Source organism: Balaenoptera acutorostrata, chromosome 1 (genome assembly GCF_949987535.1).
Source record: "Balaenoptera acutorostrata chromosome 1, mBalAcu1.1, whole genome shotgun sequence".
Classification (NCBI taxonomy): domain Eukaryota; kingdom Metazoa; phylum Chordata; class Mammalia; order Artiodactyla; family Balaenopteridae; genus Balaenoptera; species Balaenoptera acutorostrata.
In genome coordinates this window covers 44,602,426-44,623,887 of record NC_080064.1, presented here as the reverse complement: position 1 = coordinate 44,623,887, position 21,462 = coordinate 44,602,426, and the positions used below count along the sequence as shown (strand labels likewise).

The 21,462-nt window shown below is 37.1% G+C and overlaps 1 protein-coding gene across 1 annotated transcript in view; it reads right to left on the bottom strand.

Moving 5' to 3' along the window:
- Window positions 1-230: 230 nt before the first annotated feature.
- The window catches only part of ZYG11B (zyg-11 family member B, cell cycle regulator), an 82,452-nt gene continuing 61,220 nt past the window's right edge, over window positions 231-21,462 (bottom strand). The window contains exons 13-14 of the mRNA XM_057554874.1: window positions 17,402-17,499; window positions 231-5,070 (exon numbers count right to left, since the gene is read on the bottom strand). Of these exons, the coding sequence (XP_057410857.1) occupies window positions 4,880-5,070; window positions 17,402-17,499 (289 nt within the window). The 3' untranslated portion in view covers window positions 231-4,879. The remainder of the gene's footprint in view (window positions 5,071-17,401; window positions 17,500-21,462) is intronic.

Genomic DNA, 21,462 nt, shown 5'->3' with positions numbered 1-21,462 from the left:
AGGCTCAGCAGCTGTGGCTCACGGGCCCAGCTGCTCCGCGGCATGTGGGATCTTCCCAGACCAGGGCTCGAACCCGTGTCCCCTGCATTAGCAGGCAGATTCTCAACCACTGCGCCACCAGGGAAGCCCTCAGCATTAGTTTTAAATTTTAAACCAAATGCCCAGAATAAATGTAGACGAGACACACTTTACATAAAATTTGTAACATTTATTTAGGCAAAAAAAAAAAAAAAAAAAAATCCCCAAAACAAAAATCTGTATACACAACATTAATACCTAAGTGATGTCCTGATTTAAAACATAGCATGATTCATGTACAGGACACTCCCATTCATCTGCCCACAGTAAGAACAGTGCCTTCAGTCCAGACAATCGACAGCCTTTGAAATGTATACACATTACACTTTCCAATGAATTTTTCATAACCTTTGAAAGGAGTTAAACTCTTCCATCAGAATTCAAGCAAAAGATAGCTTTTTCCATACTCACAAGTCAGTGAGAATTTGACAGTGGGAATTGTACAAAAGTCAGGGATTTAAAAATTTTATTCTTACAGATTATCTGAGTATAAATCTTGACATAACATCCTCCCATTTTTAAATGCTCTCAAGAATTTCCTGCTTTTAGGAAAGTATGTCTCAGCTTTCATTAGCAAAGTAGCTTCTTGCTTCTAAGCTGATTAAAGTAAGCTTAAAAGAACCCAATTTGAACAATTTTCCAAAATAAGTTCAAAATTAAGCACATATTATTAATGAACTACATTTATGATTTCTCATAATTTGATAAATTTGGATTTTCTAAATATTCTCGATAGCCATTCTGTCTAGCTATGAAGTTAGGTTGTGCTGTCCAAAGGAGCTTTGCTTCATCCACAGAAATGAGAAATAGCATTGATTTTCCCATAATTTACCAAAAAAAAATTGGGGGAGGGGAGAAACAGGCAGAGAAAGTTCTCTCTTAGGCTATCAATCAGTTAACATAAGAATGTGTTAGGTTAAGATTTGGAAACCGAAGAATGCATAATTAGGAGTGTACATGTCACACAAAATCTATGAAATACTAAAAAAAGATAAAGCAATTACTCATTTAAAGCACACTCAGCAAAATTTCCTATCATACCGCTGTTTTCATCACTGGATGAAGTCTGGATTTGCATTATTACTTAAATAAACAGTTCGTGAATTAATACAAAAAATGAAAAATGTGTCAATACAAAGCAAATGGTAAAATTTAAATATCCAATATCCACACAGTCATTTGAAACTGCTACAATGGATTTGAGAGGGAAACCATAAGTTCGCAAACCTCTCTGTAAGCTATCTCGGAACACTACTCTGAAGCCCTAGCCATATAAAGCCCCCAAATAAGTAACATACAGATAAAACTGCCCACGTCAGCCAACAGTATGATACTGCCTTTAACTTACACCTTCAGTTTAATAATACTGTTTATCTCAAAAGTTGCACAATAACCAAATAATGTAAACATACCATTAGAGGGCAGGAGAGGGGTGGGTTTCAACATATACAACACCGTAAGTTTATTTTCCTGGCTACTCATGACCTCTTTTCAATCTTGGGTACTGCTGCACCTTGTTCTATGGGGGGACAGGGTGGGTGTCAGGCATTTTAAAGCACTAAGCACAAACCACGGTTCATTAATCGATTCTACCCTAATTTAGCACATAATGAACTATAATAAAATATGTTTTCATCAAAATGTGCTCCAAAGGTCTAGATGATGGCCCAATACTATCTTGACCATGGCATAATTTAAAATATAGCCAAATGAAAGTGACTGGGGAGAAAAAGGGCCAACTCAAAAGGTCCCACTAGCAAGATCAACTTCCTAGGCTGGATATACAGCACTGATATTTTAAAACATGAATCCTTGATTCTTTGGAGGCTTGCAAACAAAAGATATCATGAAATTAAATTCCCATAGTTGCTTTGTGGGATTCATCTCCACCTTGGGTAATTCACTTAAATTGACTAGTGCCACTAAACGGCATTTCTGTCCAAGGGTGAGGAGCAGCAATATTTAAGGTCAATTCCTGGATCTGTGAGTCTGATATGATTTTTTAAATTCTCAACTAAGATCAGTAACAACTGAGTCCTTGGCCAGAGAGTAAATTAACCCCTTATTACTACTTGATTTATGTTTCTTTTCAACTGCAAAAGGAAAAAATGATTTTTTAGAGTATAAAGAGAACAGCAAAACTTGATGGCAAGAATGAGATACCTTAATTATTTTTGCTTTAATTTCAGACTGTTCTTGTTTTACTCAATAATACCTACATGCATCATTATAGTTTAAAAAGTCTAATTCCATTTCCTTTTTCCTTTAGTAGATCTAAACCTTGCTGTTGCTTGTGGACTGATGTAGTGATAATTTGCAATATCTGAGCACACCAATGATTTGAGCAATGAGTGGTTCAACCCTAGTCTAAATTGTGCTTGAAACAGCACCTCTAAGCCACTGAAGAGGTAACCCTTGAAGGCACCAAGTTCTGTTACATTCTAGTGTACAAATGCAAACGGGAGGCCTAATAGAGTCTTTCTGTAGAGACAGGCCAGTTACACCACATAATTTCAATTTATATATATATATATATACACACACACACATATGTATATATGTATATATACATACACATATATACTGTACTGTAGCCAGATTCAAGACCTTATAGACAATTCTGTGCCGTAATTAGATACACAATTTTAACAGCCATCCCAAGCACAGAGGCACTAAAATTTTTATGTATTTGGGATGTGCCTAATTATTTTGCTTTTAAGACTCAAAAGTATCTGGCCATTACCAGTGCTCAAAGTAGTAAATTTCAATTTAAATTTAAATATATTTGAGTCTTCATCTATGAACAAGTTATTCTGAGTAATGAAGGGATTTATTGTTTTCCATACATTTTTAGCCATTTTTGAAAACAATTTATAAAGACAAAAACCTAGGACTAGCCTAGAAGGAACATGTACTTTTGTCTTGAATAGGATACAATAGAAACTTGAAGCCAAACTTCTCAAATAGGCTTTTCCTTAACTACACAAGCTAGAAGACCTAGAAATGGTCTACATAGCTAGCGACTCCAAGCTTTTGCAGGCCATCCTATTTTCTACATTTTGCCTTAGATATTTAAAACCCAGAAAAAGTGGGAAATTTTTAAAAGAATTTTCCATTTCCTCTGAAATAGAATTAATCTGTGAAAATTTATCTCACACCTATAAAAATTCCTTAAACCGGTTAAGTCAGAATTAATATGGTTTATAATGATTCTAAATATCTATTTTCATTTAGTTTAAGCTTTCACTCCTGTGAAGGAGTACCAAATAATTCAAGTATGACTACTGCGATAGTGGTATGAAATGTGTATGTCAAAAATGTTATCAGCATACTAATAAGCCAGCTCCTTTCTAAATAAAAGTGCTTCTGAATAATCATCATGATTTTAAACGTATTATTTAAAATCTCTATTGAAAACATTTTGGCCATCTATGAAAAAAACGCAGTCATCTAAGACTGCAGGTTAACTTTATTCACAAACTAAAATTTAAGATGGATACTCTGGTTTCTCTTCAGATTGTATAAATCTTTCGCCTTTTTTTTTTTTTAAATGGAAAATAACTCTCTTGGTGACTTGCTGCCTCCCAACTGCCATTATTGATAACTGATTCTTTACTCTACTGTAACAACTCTCTTAAAGGAAAGGCAACTGTCTAAAAAATAACCCATCTCAAAATATTTCCTTTTATGCACTGCAACTAGAATCATTACATTTAACAATAGTCTAATTCTTCTTGTTTACTTTTGGCAGTGAGATGTGGATATCCTTCCCCAACATGAAAATATTAAGACACATGTAGTCTGAAGCAAAAGAAAATTAACTTCTGTTGTTAATTGTATTTTAAGTGAGCAGGTAATACCATGGGTAGTCTCTATTCCACTGAACAGAATGACTTTGAAATAGAGGGAAAAAAGGATGGTCTGTTTGAGCAAGAGACGATTTTTGTAAAATTCACATTTTCACAACAATATGACATAAAGAAATTCAGACAGTTAAACTCTAACGCAGAATGCTGTAATATTTTATACTGTGGTGCTTGGGGAAATATTTCTAGAGAGTAACCAGCAGTCTGTGTAGGAAGCAGCAGCCCATGCCTCCAGGAATAAATATGAAGAACAAGCTACTGCGCAATGCCTCAGGAGAGGTGGGCTCCAGAAGATTAGCCAGTCCCAGTTTAAAAACTATATACCACAAGAGCAGACCTTTTCCCAGTTCCTAAACTCTATTTTCCCTTAGTAGTTTTTCTTTTTAATATATTTTCTGCCAGCCATCCGGGCACCAGCCAGTGAGTAGCTTTCACAAGGAGAGGACTCAGATTTCCATTCTTTCACACTAAGAAGGACATCTTATAAAAGATACACAGACAGAGAATAAAGGCATTTTATACAGAAGCAATATAAAATTTACAATCGAAGCAGTGCCAGAAATCAGGTTAACAGCTTATCTGAAGCTGCAAATTGACTGAAGGGACTGTAAGATCAGAAAAGTCTGGCCTAAGGGTCCGTGCAAACTTCCCCATAAAACTGTAGAATTTTAAGCACAGTTAAGTTCAAACACTGAAGGATGTGGAAATTTTCCTAAAAGGCAATGAAGGAAGAGACTCTTCTCATCTAATAAGTTAAAAATCACAAAACAAATCAGAGACTGTTCACATGGGCAGTACTGTACATTATCAATCCCATACTCACTTTATGACTCTTGTTGTAGAAACCCCCAAAACATCAGAGAGGGTAAGATATTCCAAGTGAACCTATCACAAGAAGAATTTCTGTGATTCAATTATCCAATTACCTATAGCTATCAATTTAGTCTGGCCTGGGGCTGCTTTTTACAGGGAGGTGGTCTTCCATGGCGTACAATGTGTTTCTCTAAGCTGTCCAGAATGGCCACAGCAATCTGTTGGACATGAGGATCAGTCTGTTCATGTTCTTTGATGTTGTATAAATGCTGCAATCCTCCTTCCTCAATCAGCATGCTGCAATACCTTGAGGCTGAAAGAAAACAGGAGAAAGAGCTTTCCTTAAAAAACTTAATTTGTTTTTTTGTGGAATAATTTTTATGTTTTGCTTAAGTTTAAGCTGTTTTGTTATTGCTCACTAACATAAGTTAGAGCCTGAAAAATATCTCTGTAATGATGTTATGCCTACACTACAAGGCCCAGACATAGATCATAGATAATACACATACCATTTTATATATATATATATATATTATATATATAATATATATAAAAATCATAACCATAAGACATAGACAATCTTCTTTGACCCCAAATCATGAGTAAGATGGGTACTGTTACGCTTTTATGCATTTCCTATGTTAAAAAAAAAATTTAGGGCTTCCCTGGTAGCGCAGTGGTTAAGAATCCGCCGGCCAATGCAGGGGACACGGGTTCAAGCCCTGGTCCAGGAAGATCCCACATGCCACGGAGCAACTAAGCCCGTGTGCCACAACTACCGAGCCTGCGCTCTAGAGCCCCTGAGCCACACTACTGAGCCCACACGCCTAGAGCCCGTGCTCCGCAACAAGAGAAGCCACTGCAACAAGAAGCCCACACACCACAACGAAGAGTAGCCCCACTCGCTGAAACTAGAGAAAGCCTGCATGCAGCAACGAAGACCCAACGCAGCCAAAAATAAATAAATAAATAAAAATTTAATAGCAGTCATACTATACATGCAGTATTCATTATTTTTAAATATTTTTTCCTTTTGCCTTTTTTTTACACATGCCTTTTAAAGTTTATTTTTTTAGTTTTAGTCATATTTATTAAAGTCTAATTTACACACAGTAAAACACACCTAATTTAATCTATAGTTTTATGAGTTTTGCCAAATGTACACACTTTTGTAACCACCAACACAATCAGAATATGGAATATTTTCAACAATTAAAAAGTTTCCTTGTGCACCTTTGAAGTCAGTCTCCCCTGAACCCCTCATCCCAGGTAACCACTGTTCTAATTTCTGTGATATGGACTTTTGCCGAGAACTTCATATAAACGGACAGTATGTAACCTTTTGTGTCTGTCTACTTTTGCTCAGCATGATGTTTTCGAGATGTTTCCAAGTTGTTACCTGTATGTAATCTTTTTTTGTTGTTTTAAGCTGAGAAGTATTCCACTGCATTAAGTACGTCACATGTTTTAATGTTATTGTACTGATGGACATTTGTTGGATGTTCTCTCTCCCTGAGCATTTCATTACAATGACTAAAAATGCTATAATCATTCTTTCACAAGTTTTTTGGGAACTTTTCATTTCCTGGATCTTGAGAAAATACCTAAAATGATGGGCAAATGCTAAATGTATGTTTATTTTTTTATTTTTTAATTTTATTTTCAAATTTTATTTTATTTTTTTATACAGCAGGTTCTTATTAGTTGTCCATTTTATACACATCAGTGTATACATGTCAATCCCAATCTCCCAATTCATTACACGCCTATCCTCCCCCCCGACCACTTTCCCCCCTTGGTGTCCATACATTTGTTCTCTACATCTGTGTCTCAATTTCTGCCCTGCAAACCGGTTCATCTGTACCATTTTTCTAGGTTCCACATACATGCGTTAATATACGATATTTGTTTTTCTCTTTCTGACTTACTTCACTCTGTATGACAGTCTCTAGATCCATCCATAAATGTATGTTTAACTTTATAAGAAATCACCAAATTGTTTTCTGAAATGGTTGTATAGTTTTTCATTCCCATCAGCAATGAATGAGAAAGTTGCTTCATGTCCTCATCAACACTTGTCATTGTCCGTCTTTTTGATTATAGGCAGCCTTCCTAGCAGGTATAACGTGGCTTACACCTCACTGTGGCTTTAATTTATATTTTTCTAATGACTAATGATGCTGAACTTTTTTTTTTGCCATCATGACAGTATCTTTATTTTTTTAAATTTTATTTATTTATTTTTTGGCCACGCCCTGTGGCATGCGGGATCTTAAGTTCCCCGACCGGGGATCAAACCCCTGCCCCCTGCAGGGGAAGTGTGGAGTCTTAACCACTGGACCACCAGGGAAGTCCTGAACTTCTTTTAATGTGCTTATTGGCCATTTGTATATTTTCTTTGAAGAAATGTCTATTTGGATCCTTTGCCAATTTTTAAAATGGGCTATTTTCCTTTTTACTACTGTGTTTATATATTCTGAAAACAAATCTCTCATCAGGTATATAATTTGCAAATATTTTCAACCATGCTGGGAGTCGTCTTTTCACTTTCTTGATGGTGTCCTTCAAAGCACAAAAGTTTTAAAATTTTTTATTAAATCCAATTAGACTAGTTTTCTTTTGTCACATGCTTTTGGTATCCTATATAAGAAATCATTGCTTAATCCAATATCATAAAGATTTATACCTATGTTTTCTTTTAAAAGTTTTATATGCTTATGTATATGTAAATGTAGTTCTTATACTTAGGCCTGTAATCCATTTTTGAGTTAATTTTTGTATATGGTATGAGGTAAGGGTCAAAGTTCTTTCCTTTACATGTGCCTACTCAGTTTTCCCAGCACCATTTGTTTAAAAACCTGTTCTTTCCCCACTGAATTGTCTTGACACCCTTGTCAAAAATCAATTAACCATAGATGCATGGTTATTTTTGGACTCTCAATTCTATTGCATTGATCTATACATCTATCCTAATGATATTGAGCATCTTTTCAGGTGCTTATTTACCATCTGTAAATCTTTGGTGAAAAGTCTGTTCAACTCTTTTGTCCATTTTCTTATATTGTTTTCTTATCATTAAGTTTTGAGAGTACATGCTATATTTTGAACACAAACGCTTTATCAGACATGGGATTTGAAAATTTTGACCCAGTATGTGCACTGACTCTTCATTTTCTTGACAATGTCTTTCAAAAAGCTGAAGTCCTTAAGTTTGATTTGTTCACATCCAATTTCGCAGGTTTTTCTTTTTCTTTTTCTTTTGGCTGCTCTGTGTGGCTTGCGGGATCTTAGTTCCCCAACCAGGGATTGAACCCGCACCCCCTGCAGTGGAAGTGTGGAGTCTTAACCACTGGACTTCCAGGGAAGTCCCTAGTTTTTTCTTTTGTAGATCATACTTTTGTGCATATTTAAGAATTTGATCTCAACAGATGCAGAAAAAGCTTTTGACAAAATTCAACACCCATTTATGATAAAAACCCTCCAGAAAGTAGGCATACAGGGAACTTTCCTCAACATAATAAAGGCCATATATGACAAACCCACAGCCAACATCATTCTCAATGGTGAAAAACTGAAACCATTTCCACTAAGATCAGGAACAAGACAAGGTTGCCCACTCTCACCACTATTATTCAACATAGTTTTGGAAGTTTTAGCCACAGCAATCAGAGAAGAAAAAGAAATAACAGGGATCCAAATCGGAAAAGAAGAAGTAAAACTGTCACTGTTTGCACATGACATGATACTATACATAGAGAATCCTAAACATGCTACCAGAAAACTACTAGAGCTAATCAATGAATTTGGTAAAGCAGCAGGATACAAAATTAATGCACAGAAATCTCTTGCATTCCTATACACTAATGATGAAAAATCTGAAAGAGAAAATAAGGAAACACTCCCATTTACCATTGCAACAAAAAGAATAAAATACCTAGGAATAAACCTACCTAAGGAGACTAAAGACCTGTATGCAGAAAACTATAAGACACTGATGAAAGAAATTAAAGATGACACAAACAGATGGAGAGATATATCATGTTCTTGGATTGGAAGAATCAACATTGTGAAAATGACTATACTACCCAAAGCATTCTACAGATTCAATGTAATCCCTATCAAACTACCAATGGCATTTTCCACAGAACTAGAACAAAAATTTGCACAATTTGTATGGAAACACAAAAGACCCCGAATAGCCAAAGCTATCTTGAGAAAGAAAAACAGAGCTGGAGGAATCAGGCTCCTGAACTTCAGATGATACTGCGAAGCCACAATAGTCAAGACAGTATGGTACTGGCACAAAAACAGAAATATAAATCAGTAGAACAGGATAGAAAGCCCAGAGATAAACCCACACACATATGGTCACCTTATCTTTGATAAAGGAGGCAAGAATATACACTGGAAAAAAGACAGTCTCTTCAATAAGTGGTGCTGGGAAAACTGGACAGCTACATGTAAAAGAATGAGATTAGAACACTCCCTAACACCATACACAAAAGTAAACTCAAAATGGATTAATGACATAAATGTAAGGCCAGACACTATCAAACTCTTAGAGGAAAACATAGGCAGAACACTCTATGACACAAATCACAGCAAGATCCTTTTTGACCCACCTCCTAGAGAAATGGAAGTAAAAACAAAAATAAACAAATGGGACCTAATGAAACTTAAAAGCTTTTGCACAGCAAAGGAAACCATACACAAGACGAAAAGACAACAGTCAGAATGGGAGAAAACATTTGCAAACAAAGCACCTGACAAAGGGTTAATCTCCAAAATTTACAAGCAGCTCATGCAGCTCAGTATCAAAAAAACAAACAACCCAATCCAAAAATGGGCAGAAGACCTAAATAGACATTTCTCCAAAGAAGATATACAGATTGCCAACAAACACATGAAAGAACGCTCAACATCACTAATCATTAGAGATATGCAAATCAAAACTACAATGAGGTATCACCTCACATCAGTCAGAATGGCCATCATCAAAAAATCTACAAACAGTAAATGCTGGAGAGGGTGTGGAGTAAAGGGAACCCTCCTGCACTGTTGGTGGCAATGTAAATTGACACAGCCACTATGGAGAACAGTATGGAGGTTCCTTAAAAAACTAAAAATAGAACTACCATACGACCCAGCAATCCCACTACTGGGCATATACCCTGAGAAAATCATAATTCAAAAAGAGTCATGTACCACAATGTTCACTGCAGCTCTATTTACAATAGCCAGGACATGGAAGCAACCTAAGTGTCCATGGACAGATGAATGGATAAAGAAGATGTGGCACATATATACAATGGAATATTACTCAGCCATAAAAAGAAATGAAACTGAGTTATTTGTAGTGGGGTGGATGGACCTAGAGACTGTCATACAGAGTGAAGTAAGTCAGAAAGAAAAACAAATACCGTATGCCAAGACATATATATGGAATCTTAAAAAAAAAAAAAAAGTGGTTCTGAAGAACCTAGGGGCAGGACAGGATAAAGATGCAGACATAGAGAATGGACTTTAGGACATGGGGAGGGGGAAGGGTAAGCTGGGACGAAGTGAGAGAGTGGCACGGACATATATATACTACCAAATGTAAAAAAGATAGCTAGTGGGAAGCAGGCGCATAGCACAGGGAGATCAGCTCCATGCTTTGTGTTGTGTCCATCTAGAGGGGTGAGATAGGGAGGGTAGGAGGGACACACAAGAGGGAGGAGATATAGGAATATATGTATATGTATAGCTGATTCACTTTGTTATAGAGCAGAAACTAACACACCATTGTAAAGCAATTACACTCCAATAAAGATGTTTAAAAAAAAAAATCTGCCTAAGACAAGGTTACAAATATTTTGTCACATTTTCTTCTAGAAACTTTTAATAGTTTTTGGTTTCGTATTTAGACTTATGATCAATTAAGAGTTAAAAATTTTTAAATTAATTATTTATTTATTTTGGCTGTGCCAGGTCTTAGGTGCGGCATGCAGGATCTTTGTTGTGGCATGAGGGATCTTTAGTTGTGGCATGTGGGCTTCTTAGTTGTGGCATGTGGACTCTTAGTTGCAGCATGCATGCAGGATCTATTTCTCCAATCAGGGATCAAACCTGGGCCCCCTGCATTGGGAGCTTGGAGTCTTAGCCAATGGACCACCAGGGAAGTCCCAAGAGTTAATTTTTGTATACAAGGTATGAATCAAAGTTTTTTTTTTTTTTTTTGCAGATAGAGATACACTTGATGCCGTACTGTTTGTTGAAAAAACTATTATTTCTCTATTGAATTGCTTTGAACTTATGTCAAAAACCAACCAACCATATGTGTATAGGTCTGTTTCTGTACTCTCTATTCTGGTCCTTTGAACATTCTTTGTCTATGTTTATGCCTGGACTTCCAACTGGTGTCTGAAGTGAGGGCAGTTTTGTGGGACTGAGCCCTTAACTTGTGGAATCTGACACTATCTCCAGGTAAATAGTGTCAGAATTGAACTAAATTTGTAGGACACCCAGTCAGTGTCGGCTGAGAAATGGAGAACTTTTTGGTGGGATGTGGAAAAAACACATATCAGAATTGGTGTCAGAAGTGGGATTTGCTATCCTGGTCCTGGCTTACGGAAACATGTGGTTAGGGAAGAGAAAGGATAAAAAGGTGAGGGACAAGGAACCTTTGGTTCTTGGGTGGCTACTCCATGATGTGGAGTAGCAGCTGTGCTGCAATCCGTTACTAACGGTAAAAGTTACCAATGGAATTTATTTTTGTATTTATTTATGTTTTTAAGAGTTTTGTTATATGTTTTTTTAAAAAATATTTATTTATTTATTTGGCTGCGCTGGATCTTAGTTGCAGCAGGCAGGCCCCTTAGTTGCGGCATGCAAACTCCCAGTTGCAGCATGCATGTGGGATCTAGTTCCCCAACCAGGGATCGAACCCAGGCCCCCTGCACTGGGGGCACGGAGTCTCAACCACTGTGCCACCAGGGAAGTCCCAACCAATGGAATTTAGAGAAGAATTCAAACCTGACCAGCAACTGCTTTATCTAATCAAGGCAAAGATTGACAAAAGGCCAGGATTCCTTGGCTTGACTCCTTACTGGGGACTTAAAGCCTTTTGCACAAGAGTGGGTAACTTAGTCAGGAAGTGGAGAAGTTCCTGGTGAAGTCCTGATGTGGGCTACAATTAGAGAGTTAAAAAAAAAATGTAAGGATTGATAGGATTATGAAAGTTGGGAGTGTTTTTAAAAAATATATTTATTTATTTATTTATGTATTTATTTGGCTGCATGGAGTCTTAGTTATGGCCCATGGGCTCTAGAGCCTGCAGGCTTAGTTGCCCCGAGGCATGTGGGATCTTAGTTACCCAACCAGGGACTGAACCCACGTCCCCTGCATTGGTAGGCAGATACTTAACCACTGGATCACCAGGGAAGTCCTGAAAGTTGGAATGTTTAAACAGACTTTATGTAAAGAAGTTGTGTCTCCTTTGCCTCAATATTTTATGGAAATGAGTATTATGTTTGGCTGGGGAACACTCTCCTATCTAGTACTGTAAGATCAAAATCTGTGGATGATTACAGTTAGGAATATAAGGGTTAACAGAACTAAGGTAAAAGTCTGTAGGGGAATTGGTATGGTTGAACAGACTTTATGTGAAGTGGTTACATTTCTTTTACCTGATGGTATTATGAGGATGAACATTTTACTGACTGGGAAATGTTTCCACTACCTAACATCATAAAACAGAAAGCATGTAAATCCACCTTTCAAGCAATGTTAATTGGACATGCTAAATGGGAACCAGTAAGATTGCCCAAGCCAATGCAATGTAGAATAGAAGCTGGAGTGCTGGCAGGGACAAATTCTCTGTGCCATAGCCCTATGTGAAGGACTGACTGGGGTTTATGGCAAAAGCCTGTGAGTGCCTACCAGAGATGATTACTGGGACTTTGGACTTGAGAATTTCCATTTGAGGGGCATTTACTACCTTGCTATTTGGCATTAATTGAAGCTAGCCTCATGACTGAAGGACAAAAAATGATCTTCAAACCTGAAATACCCAAGACGTTTTGAGTGATGTCAGAGAAACACTCTAATGGGGATGGCAGTGCCCAGAGGAGTTCCATAATAAAACGGAATTGGTTTATATAGGATCGTGCTACCTGGAGAATGCAAGGAGGAGATACTCATGAGCAGGGAGCCTCTTTCTCCCTAGTCAGTCCCTAGGACTGACTTTGGAACTGCACAAGGAGCTGCCAGATTCTATAGTCACTTGGACAGTGCCCTATAAACAGCTCTCCAACAACCAACAAACTGCTGCTTGGTTTGTGGATAGCAGTTCCAAGGTAAACAGACAACATCCTGTTTGGAAGGCCACCACTCTGATTGAAAAAGGTAAAACCAAAACAGCCCTGTGGACTGAACTGCATGCTGTGTTCCCAGCAAGGATGAAAAATTGAATAGTGGTAAAAGCCTCTGTTTGGGTTTTTTCATGGGCAGTGGCCAACGGTCTAGCTGTGTGGGTGGATACAAGGGCAATGGAAACCTGGTCATTAAGGCAGGACATATCTGTGCCCATCAGAAGAATTCTCTTCCATGTTCAGAAGCTGACTGGAACTGACAAGCAGATATCCCAATGTGCTTGCTTGAGGTGGCCACCTGAGTCCACGAAATAGTGGATATGGAGGAACTGCAGCAATGCAGAAATGGACTGAATCTAGACATATTCCTCTTGCATTTTGAGGCACAAAGTGCCAGAGTCAAGGAAAACGTTTTCTATCCCTACAGTGTCCAACAATGGGCAGAGAGATAGCCTCCTCAGAGTAATAGTTTGATAGAGAATTGGAATGGGCAATTAAAACATTAGTTATCTAAAATCGGAGGTGGGAGGGAGGGGGGAGATATGGGCCTGAAGGGCTAGCTTTCACACCTTCACGAGTATATGTATGCTCACACTCAATATGAGTGGAGTTAAAAGAATGTCCCCACTAGGGACTTCCCTGGTGGAGCAGTGGATAAGACTCTGCACTTCCAATGCAGGGGGCCCGGGTTTGATCCCTGGTCAGGGAACTAGGTCCTACATGCATGCCACAACTAAGGAGCCCACATGCCGCAACTAAGAAGCCCTGGAGCTGCAACTAAGGAGCCCACATGCTGCAACCAAGGAGCTGGTGAGCTGCAATTAAGACCCGGCACAACTAGATAGATAGATAGATAATTTTTTAAAAAAGAATGTCCCCACTAGATATTCTCCTGTTTTTCTGGGGAACCTGGGGAACAGGGAGTGGGAAAGGATGTTGGTATGATTATGTGATTCTTGCTAAGGTAGGATACTGGTATAATGATTATACTTTCTTCTTCTTCTTCCCCATATCACAATGTTTTTTAATTCCCCTACCTGGTGCAGTGGTCACAGAACCAGGGCTGCAACTACAAATGCTGGAAGCAGGGATGATTCTTAAGCAAGACACTGTAACTATGTTGTAAAATCTTTTTGTCAGGATTCCCAAGGGCCTAATGGGTTGGGTTATGCCTTAACTCCATCTGGCAAAATTGGGAATAACACTGAATGCAACTATATTGCCTCGTGGTAAAAACAGCCCACTAGTTCTGCACCTATGTAATCTTACCCTATCTGAATGACAGGGGACTGAGGGGGAGACACTTGCTAGACTAGTATTGCTGTTGGCAATCTAGACCAACACAGTGGCCAAAATTAATGTCCCTTCCAAAGGTGGAAAAGTTTGAGTGTACATGAAGAGAAGGAGGAATAGGAGCTGAGGGTACAGGAATGAATAAATAGGCTATGTAATAAGAGAAATTCAATATGACCTTAACACATCAAAAAAGGCTCAGAGCAAGAGATGATATTATCTCTTAGTTTAAGAGCAATAATATGGCTTCACCCTAAGACCACTTCTGCTTTTGGAGCCTTACAAAATCTACTAGAAGCCTGCAAACCTCAGTGGCCTTGCCCTGGGAGACATCCCACTCTGTCACCTCATTACCGTATGTCAAAAGGGGATCCTTATGAATGACAAAAGACACTCCTATCACTCAGGAAATTATAAAGGTTTGAGGAGTTCTGTGCTAGGAACCAGGAACAAAGACCAAATATAGTTCTTATTATATCTTCTGGTCTTTGATGACAGATCCCTTAAAACAAAATGATTGTAACAGTTAACAGATACTAGCACATTACTAGAGTCCCATTCAGTCATTAATCATATGAAAATGTCTCCCAGGGCAAGGGAGCATTCACCATGTTGGTGAATGCACTCACATGCCTGGATGGCGGCACAGCCTAGTTCCATGGGGACAGAAGCTCCTGTGCTCAGAATCCTTCAGAACCCTGCCCTATGTATCTCTTAATCTGGCTGCTCATCTGCATCCTTTATAATAAACTGGTAAATATAATTAAATGTTTTTCTGAGTTCTGTGAGCTGCTCTAGCAAATTAATTGAACCAGAGGAGGGGGGTCGTGGGAACCTCAGATCTACAGCTAGTCAGTCAGAAGCACAGGTACCAACATAAACTTGGGATTGGCATCTGAAGTGGGGACAGCAGTATTGTGGGATTGAGCCCTTAACCTGTGGGATCTGACACTATCTCCAGGTAGACAGTGTCAGAATTGAGTTAAATTTGTTGGACACCCAGTCAGTGTCTGCTGAGAATTAGAGAACTGCTTGATGAGGTATGGAAAAAACACACATTTGGAGCCACAAAACACCTGTCTTGATTACTGTAGCTCTGTAGTATGTCTTTAAGTCAGGTAGTATAACTCCTCCAATTTTGTTCTTCGTTTTTCTAAGTTGTTTCAATATTCTAGGTCCTTTGCATTTCTGTATGAATTTTAGAATCAGCCTGTGAATTTCTCTTCTGCTAAGACTGCTAAGATTTTGAATGGGACTATATAAATCTACAATACATTTGGAGAGAATTGCCATTTTAACAACAGTAACTTCTAACTCATAAGTGCTGTCCTTCTATTTGGTTGGCCCTTCTCTAATGTCTCTCAGCAATGCTTTGTTTTTCTCAGTGTACAGGTCTTGCACATCTTTGTCAGATATATCCTTAAGTATTTCATAGTTTTTGGTAAAACTGTATATGTCATTTTTTCATTTACATTGGTTGCGGCTAATATAAAGAAGTGCAACTGATTTGTGTATATTGATCTTGTATCCTGGAACCTTGCTAAACTCACTTATTAGGTCTAGTTGCCCTCTTGTAGATTTCATGGGATTTTTCTACATAGATATCACGTCACCTGTGAATAAAAGCAGTTTTACTTCATTCTTTCCAATCTGGATGCCTTCTGTTTCTTTCCTGATCACACTGGGCAGAACCTTCATTACAATGTTCAATAGCAGTGAGGTTGGACATCCTTGCCTTGTTCCTGATCTTAGAGGGGAAACAGTCACATTTAATTTTTCACTATTAATTTTGATATTAGCTGTAGGATATCCTTAGATGCTCTTTCTGCATCTACTGAGATGATCAGATTGTTTTTCTTTCCTGGTCTGGTAATAGGATGAAACACATTGATTTTCAAATGTTAAACCAACTTTGCATTCCTGGAATAACCTCCTTGGTCCTTTTTATATACTGTTGGGTTCCATTTGTTAAAAAAAGAATTTCCTCATCTATGCTCATGAGAGATATTGTTCAGTAATTTTCTTTTCTTATGTCTTTGCCTGGTATTGATATCAGGATAATTCTGGTGTTCTTGCTTTCTAATTTTTTTTAAACCAGCTTTCTTTCAGTTTGGATATTTTCTATTGCTGTGTATTCAATTTCACCAACCTCTTCTTATTTGTATCTACTCTTAAGCTCACCCAAATATTTTTCATGTCAAATTTTAATTTTTTTTAAACATTACTTTTCCCCTCTTAATTTCATGTTTTCTTTAAAATCTTGGATCATATCTATAAAAAAAGTTCAATTTTTTTTTCCTGCTAATTCCATCATTACTACCATTTCTGGGTCTGTTTCAATTGTCTAATTTTTCTCCTGGTTATGGGTCATATTTTTCTGCTTCATCTTTCATCTAGCAGCTCTTACCATATAACTAAACATGTTGTTGAGTGTATAGATTTTGTTGTCTGTTTTAAAAGAGTGCTTAGTTTTTCTCTGACAGTTTACTTGCAGAGCAGCTTGATCATTTCAAGACTTGCTTTTAAGCTTCACAGGGTTGCCTTAGAGAAACCTTTAATTTAGGGCTAGTTTAATCTTTTCTGGCATCTGTAGTGAATGTCCTGGGTATCAAGTTCTTTCCACTGTTTGGAATTTGAATATTTTCTAACCTGTGTAAGCTCCATGTGTTGTTCAGTTAGCAGCTCCTTGGTATTTGTTCTTTCTCAGGCCTCAGGAAGTCTCACCCTAGGCATGCATAGCCTAAGACTCAAGAAACTCCTACGAAGATTTCTGAAGTTCTTTCTTAGAACAGTGTAAGTCTCATTCACCACTGTCATTGATTTCTAATATTGCCAAGCTCATTCTGAAAGTATAAACTTAGTTCATAACTTAAGATTCTCTTACACTGTATTTTTAAAAGTCTGTGTCCTTAAAAATCAAACACAATTTAGAAATGGCTTTCCTGTGCAAGGAGAATTTCACTTGAAAAAGAAAAACACAGTTCTCTTTTCGGTACATACGATTCTTGCTGCAGACATGCTGCATGGCCCAAACTGCCCATAGCTGGACTCCTGGTGTTGTGAAACAGCCAAGTAATGGGAAAAATGGATTAAAGGACCTAAAAGTTCAAAAGAAAAGAATATAAGTTACACCCTATACTTAGTGTCATTTTCTAAAGCAATGCTTCCTGAGCTTTTTGCTCCAGAAATTTCATCCTGCTATTTTTTTTTTTTTTTTAGTTATTTCTGAGATATACATTTTAAAGTAATAACTAGGATTATTACTTATAACATTATACCAGAACATATAAGATTTTTAGACGTTTCCTGTAATGTCTGAAACATTTATATTAACATATTTCCATACATATTTCCATACAAATACAAATATAAGATTTTTAGAAATTTCATGTAATGTCTGAAACATTTGTATTAACATAGTTCCATACATATTTCCATACAAATACAAATATAAGATTTTTAGAAATTTCATGTAATGTCTGAAACATTTATATTAACATAGTTCCATACATATTTCCATACAAATACAAATATAAGATTTTTAGAAATTTCATGTAATGTCTGAAACATTTATATTAACATATTTCCATACATATTTCCATACAAATACAAATATAAGATTTTTAGAAATTTCATGTAATGTCTGAAACATTTATATTAACATATTTCCATACAAATAACCCAATGAAAGTTTAGTATTAGTTGTTTTGTTTGTTTTTTTATACTGCAGGTTCTTATTAGGCATCAGTTTTATACACATCAGTGTATACATGTCAATCCCAATCGCCCAATTCAGCACACCACCATCCCCACCTCATCGCAGTTTTCCCCCCTTGGTGTCCATATGTCCATTCTCTACATCTGTGTCTCAACTTCTGCCCTGCAATCTGGCTCATCTGTACCATTTTTCTAGGTTCCACATACATGCATTAATATACGATATTTGTTTTTCTCTTTCTGACTTACTTCACTCTGTATGACAGTCTCTAGATCCATGCACTTCTCAACAAATGGCTCAATTTCGTTCCTTTTTATGGCTGAGTAATATTCCATTGTATATATGTACCACATCTTCTTTATCCATTCGTCTGTTGATGGGCATTTAGGTTGCTTCCATGACCTGGCTATTGTAAATAGTGCTGCAATGAACATTCGGGTGCACGTGTCTTTTTGAATTACGGTTTTCTCTGGGTATATGCCCAGTAGTGGGATTGCTGGGTCATATGGTAATTCTATTTTTCGTTTTTTAAGGAACCTCCATATTGTTCTCCATAGTGGCTGTATCAATTTACATTCCCACCAACAGTGCAAGAGGGTTCCCTTTTCTCCACACCCTCTCCAGCATTTGTTGTTTGTAGATTTTCTGATGATGCCCATTCTAACAGGAGTGAGGTGATACCTCATTGTAGTTTTGATTTGCATTTCTCTAATAATTAGTGATGTTGAGCATCTTTTCATGTGCTTCGTGGCCGTCTGCATGTCTTCTTTGGAGAAATGTCTATTTAGGTCTTCTGCCCATTTTTGGATTGGGGTGTTTGTTTCTTTGATATTGAGCTGAATGAGCTGTTTATATATTTTGGAGATTAATCCTTTGTCCGTTGATTCATTTGCAAATATTTTCTCCCATTCTGAGGGTTGTCTTTTCGTCTTGTTTATGGTTTCCTTTGCTGTGAAAAAGCTTTGAAGTTTCATTAGGTCCCACTTGTTTATTTCTGTTTTTATTTCCATTACTCTAGGAGGTGGATCGAAAAAGATCTTGCTGTGATTTATGTCAAAGAGTGTTCTTCCTATGTTTTCCTCTAAGAGTTTTATAGTGTCCAGTCTTACATTTAGGTCTCGAATCCATTTTGAGTTTATTTTTGTGTATGGTGTTAGGGAGTATTCTAATTTCATTCTTTTACATGTAGCTGTCCAGTTTTCCCAGCACCACTTATTGAAGAGACTGTCTTTTCTCCATTGTATATCTTTGCCTCCTTTGTCATAGATTAGTTGACCATAGGTGCGTGGGTTAATCTCTGGGCTTTCTATCTTGTTCCATTGATCTATGTTTCTGTTTTTGTGCCAGTACCATATTGTCTTGATTACTGTAGCTTTGTAGTATAGTCTGAAGTCAGGGAGTCTGATTCCTCCAGCTCCATTTTTTTGCCTCAAGACTGCTTTGGCTATTCGGGGTCTTTTGTGTCTCCATACAAATTTTAAGATGATTTGTTCTAGCTCCGTAAAAAATGCCATTGGTAATTTGATAGGGATTGCATTGAATCTGTAGATTGCTTTGGGTAGTATACTCATTTTCACAATGTTGATTCTTCCAATCCAAGAACATGGTATATCTCTCCATCTGTTGGTATCATCTTTAATTTCTTTCATCAGTGTCTTATAGTTTTCTGCATACAGGTCTTTTGTCTCCCTAGGTAGGTTTATTCCTAGGTATTTTATTCTTTTTGTTGCAATGGTAAATGGGAGTGTTTCCATAATTTCTCTTTCAGATTTTTCATCATTAGTGTATAGGAATGCAAGAGATTTCTGTGCATTAATTTTGTAACCTGCAACTTTACCATATTCATTAATTAGCTCTAGCAGTTTTCTGGTGGCAGTTTTAGGATTCTCTATGTATAGTATCATGTCATCCGCAAACAGTGACAGTTTTACTTCTTCTTTTCCAATTTGTATTCCTTTTATTTCTTTTTCTTCTCTGATTGCCGTGGCTAGGACTTCCAGAACTATGTTGAATAATAGTGGTGAGAGTGGACATCCTTGTCTCGTTCCTGATCTTAGAGGAAATGCTTTCAGTTTTTCACCATTGAGAATGATGTTTGCTGTGGGTTTGTCATATATGGCCTTTATTATGTTGAGGTAGGTTCCCTCTATGCCCACTTTCTGGAGAGTTTTTATCAGAAATGGGTGTTGAATTTTGTCAAAAGCTTTTTCTGCATCTATTGAGATGATCATACGGTTTTTCTTCTTCAATTTGTTAATATGGTGTATCACATTGATTGATTTGTGTATATTGAAGAATCCTTGCATCCCTGGGATAAATCCCACTTGATCGTGGTGTATGATCCTTTTAATGTGTTGTTGGATTCTGTTTGCTAGTATTTTGTTGAGGATTTTTGCATCTATATTCATCAGTGATATTGGTCTGTAATTTTCTTTTTTTGTAGTGTCTTTGTCTGGTTTTGGTATCAGGGTGATGGTGGCCTCATAGAATGAGTTTGGGAGTGTTCCTTCCTCTGCAATTTTTTGGAAGAGTTTGAGAAGGATGGGTGTTAGCTCTTCTCTAAATGTTTGATAGAATTCCCCTGTGAAGCCATCTGGTCCTGGACTTTTGTTTGTTGGAAGATTTTTAATCACAGTTTCAATTTCATTACTTGTGATTGGTCTGTTGATATTTTCTGTTTCTTCCTGATTCAGTCTTGGAAGGTTATACCTTTCTAAGAATTTGTCCATTTCTTCCAGGTTGTCCATTTTATTGGCATAAAGTTGCTTGTAGTAGTCTCTTAGGATGTTTTGTATTTCTGCGGTGTCTGTTGTAACTTCTCCTTTTTCATTTCTGATTTTATTGATTTGAGTCCTCTCCCTCTTTTTCTTGATGAGTCTGGCTAATGGCTTATCAATTTTGTTTATCTTCTCAAAGAACCAACTTTTAGTTTTATTGATCTTTGTTATTGTTTTCTTTGTTTCTATTTCATTTATTTCTGCTCTGATCTTTATGATTTCTTTCCTTCTGCTAACTTTGGGTTTTGTTTGTTCTTCTTTCTCTAGTTTCTTTAGGTGTAAGGTTAGATTGTTTACTTGAGATTTTTCTTGTTTCTTTAGGTAGGCTTGTATAGCTATAAACTTCCCTCTTAGAACCGCTTTTGCTGCATCCCATAGATTTTGGGTCGTCGTGTTTTCATTGTCATTTGTCTCGAGGTATTTTTTTACTTCCTGTTTGATTTCTTCAGTGATCTCTTGGTTATTTAGTAACGTATTGTTTAGCCTCCATGTGTTTGTCTTTTTTACGTTTTTTTCCCTGTAATTCATTTCTAATCTCATAGCGTTGTGGTCAGAAAAGATGCTTG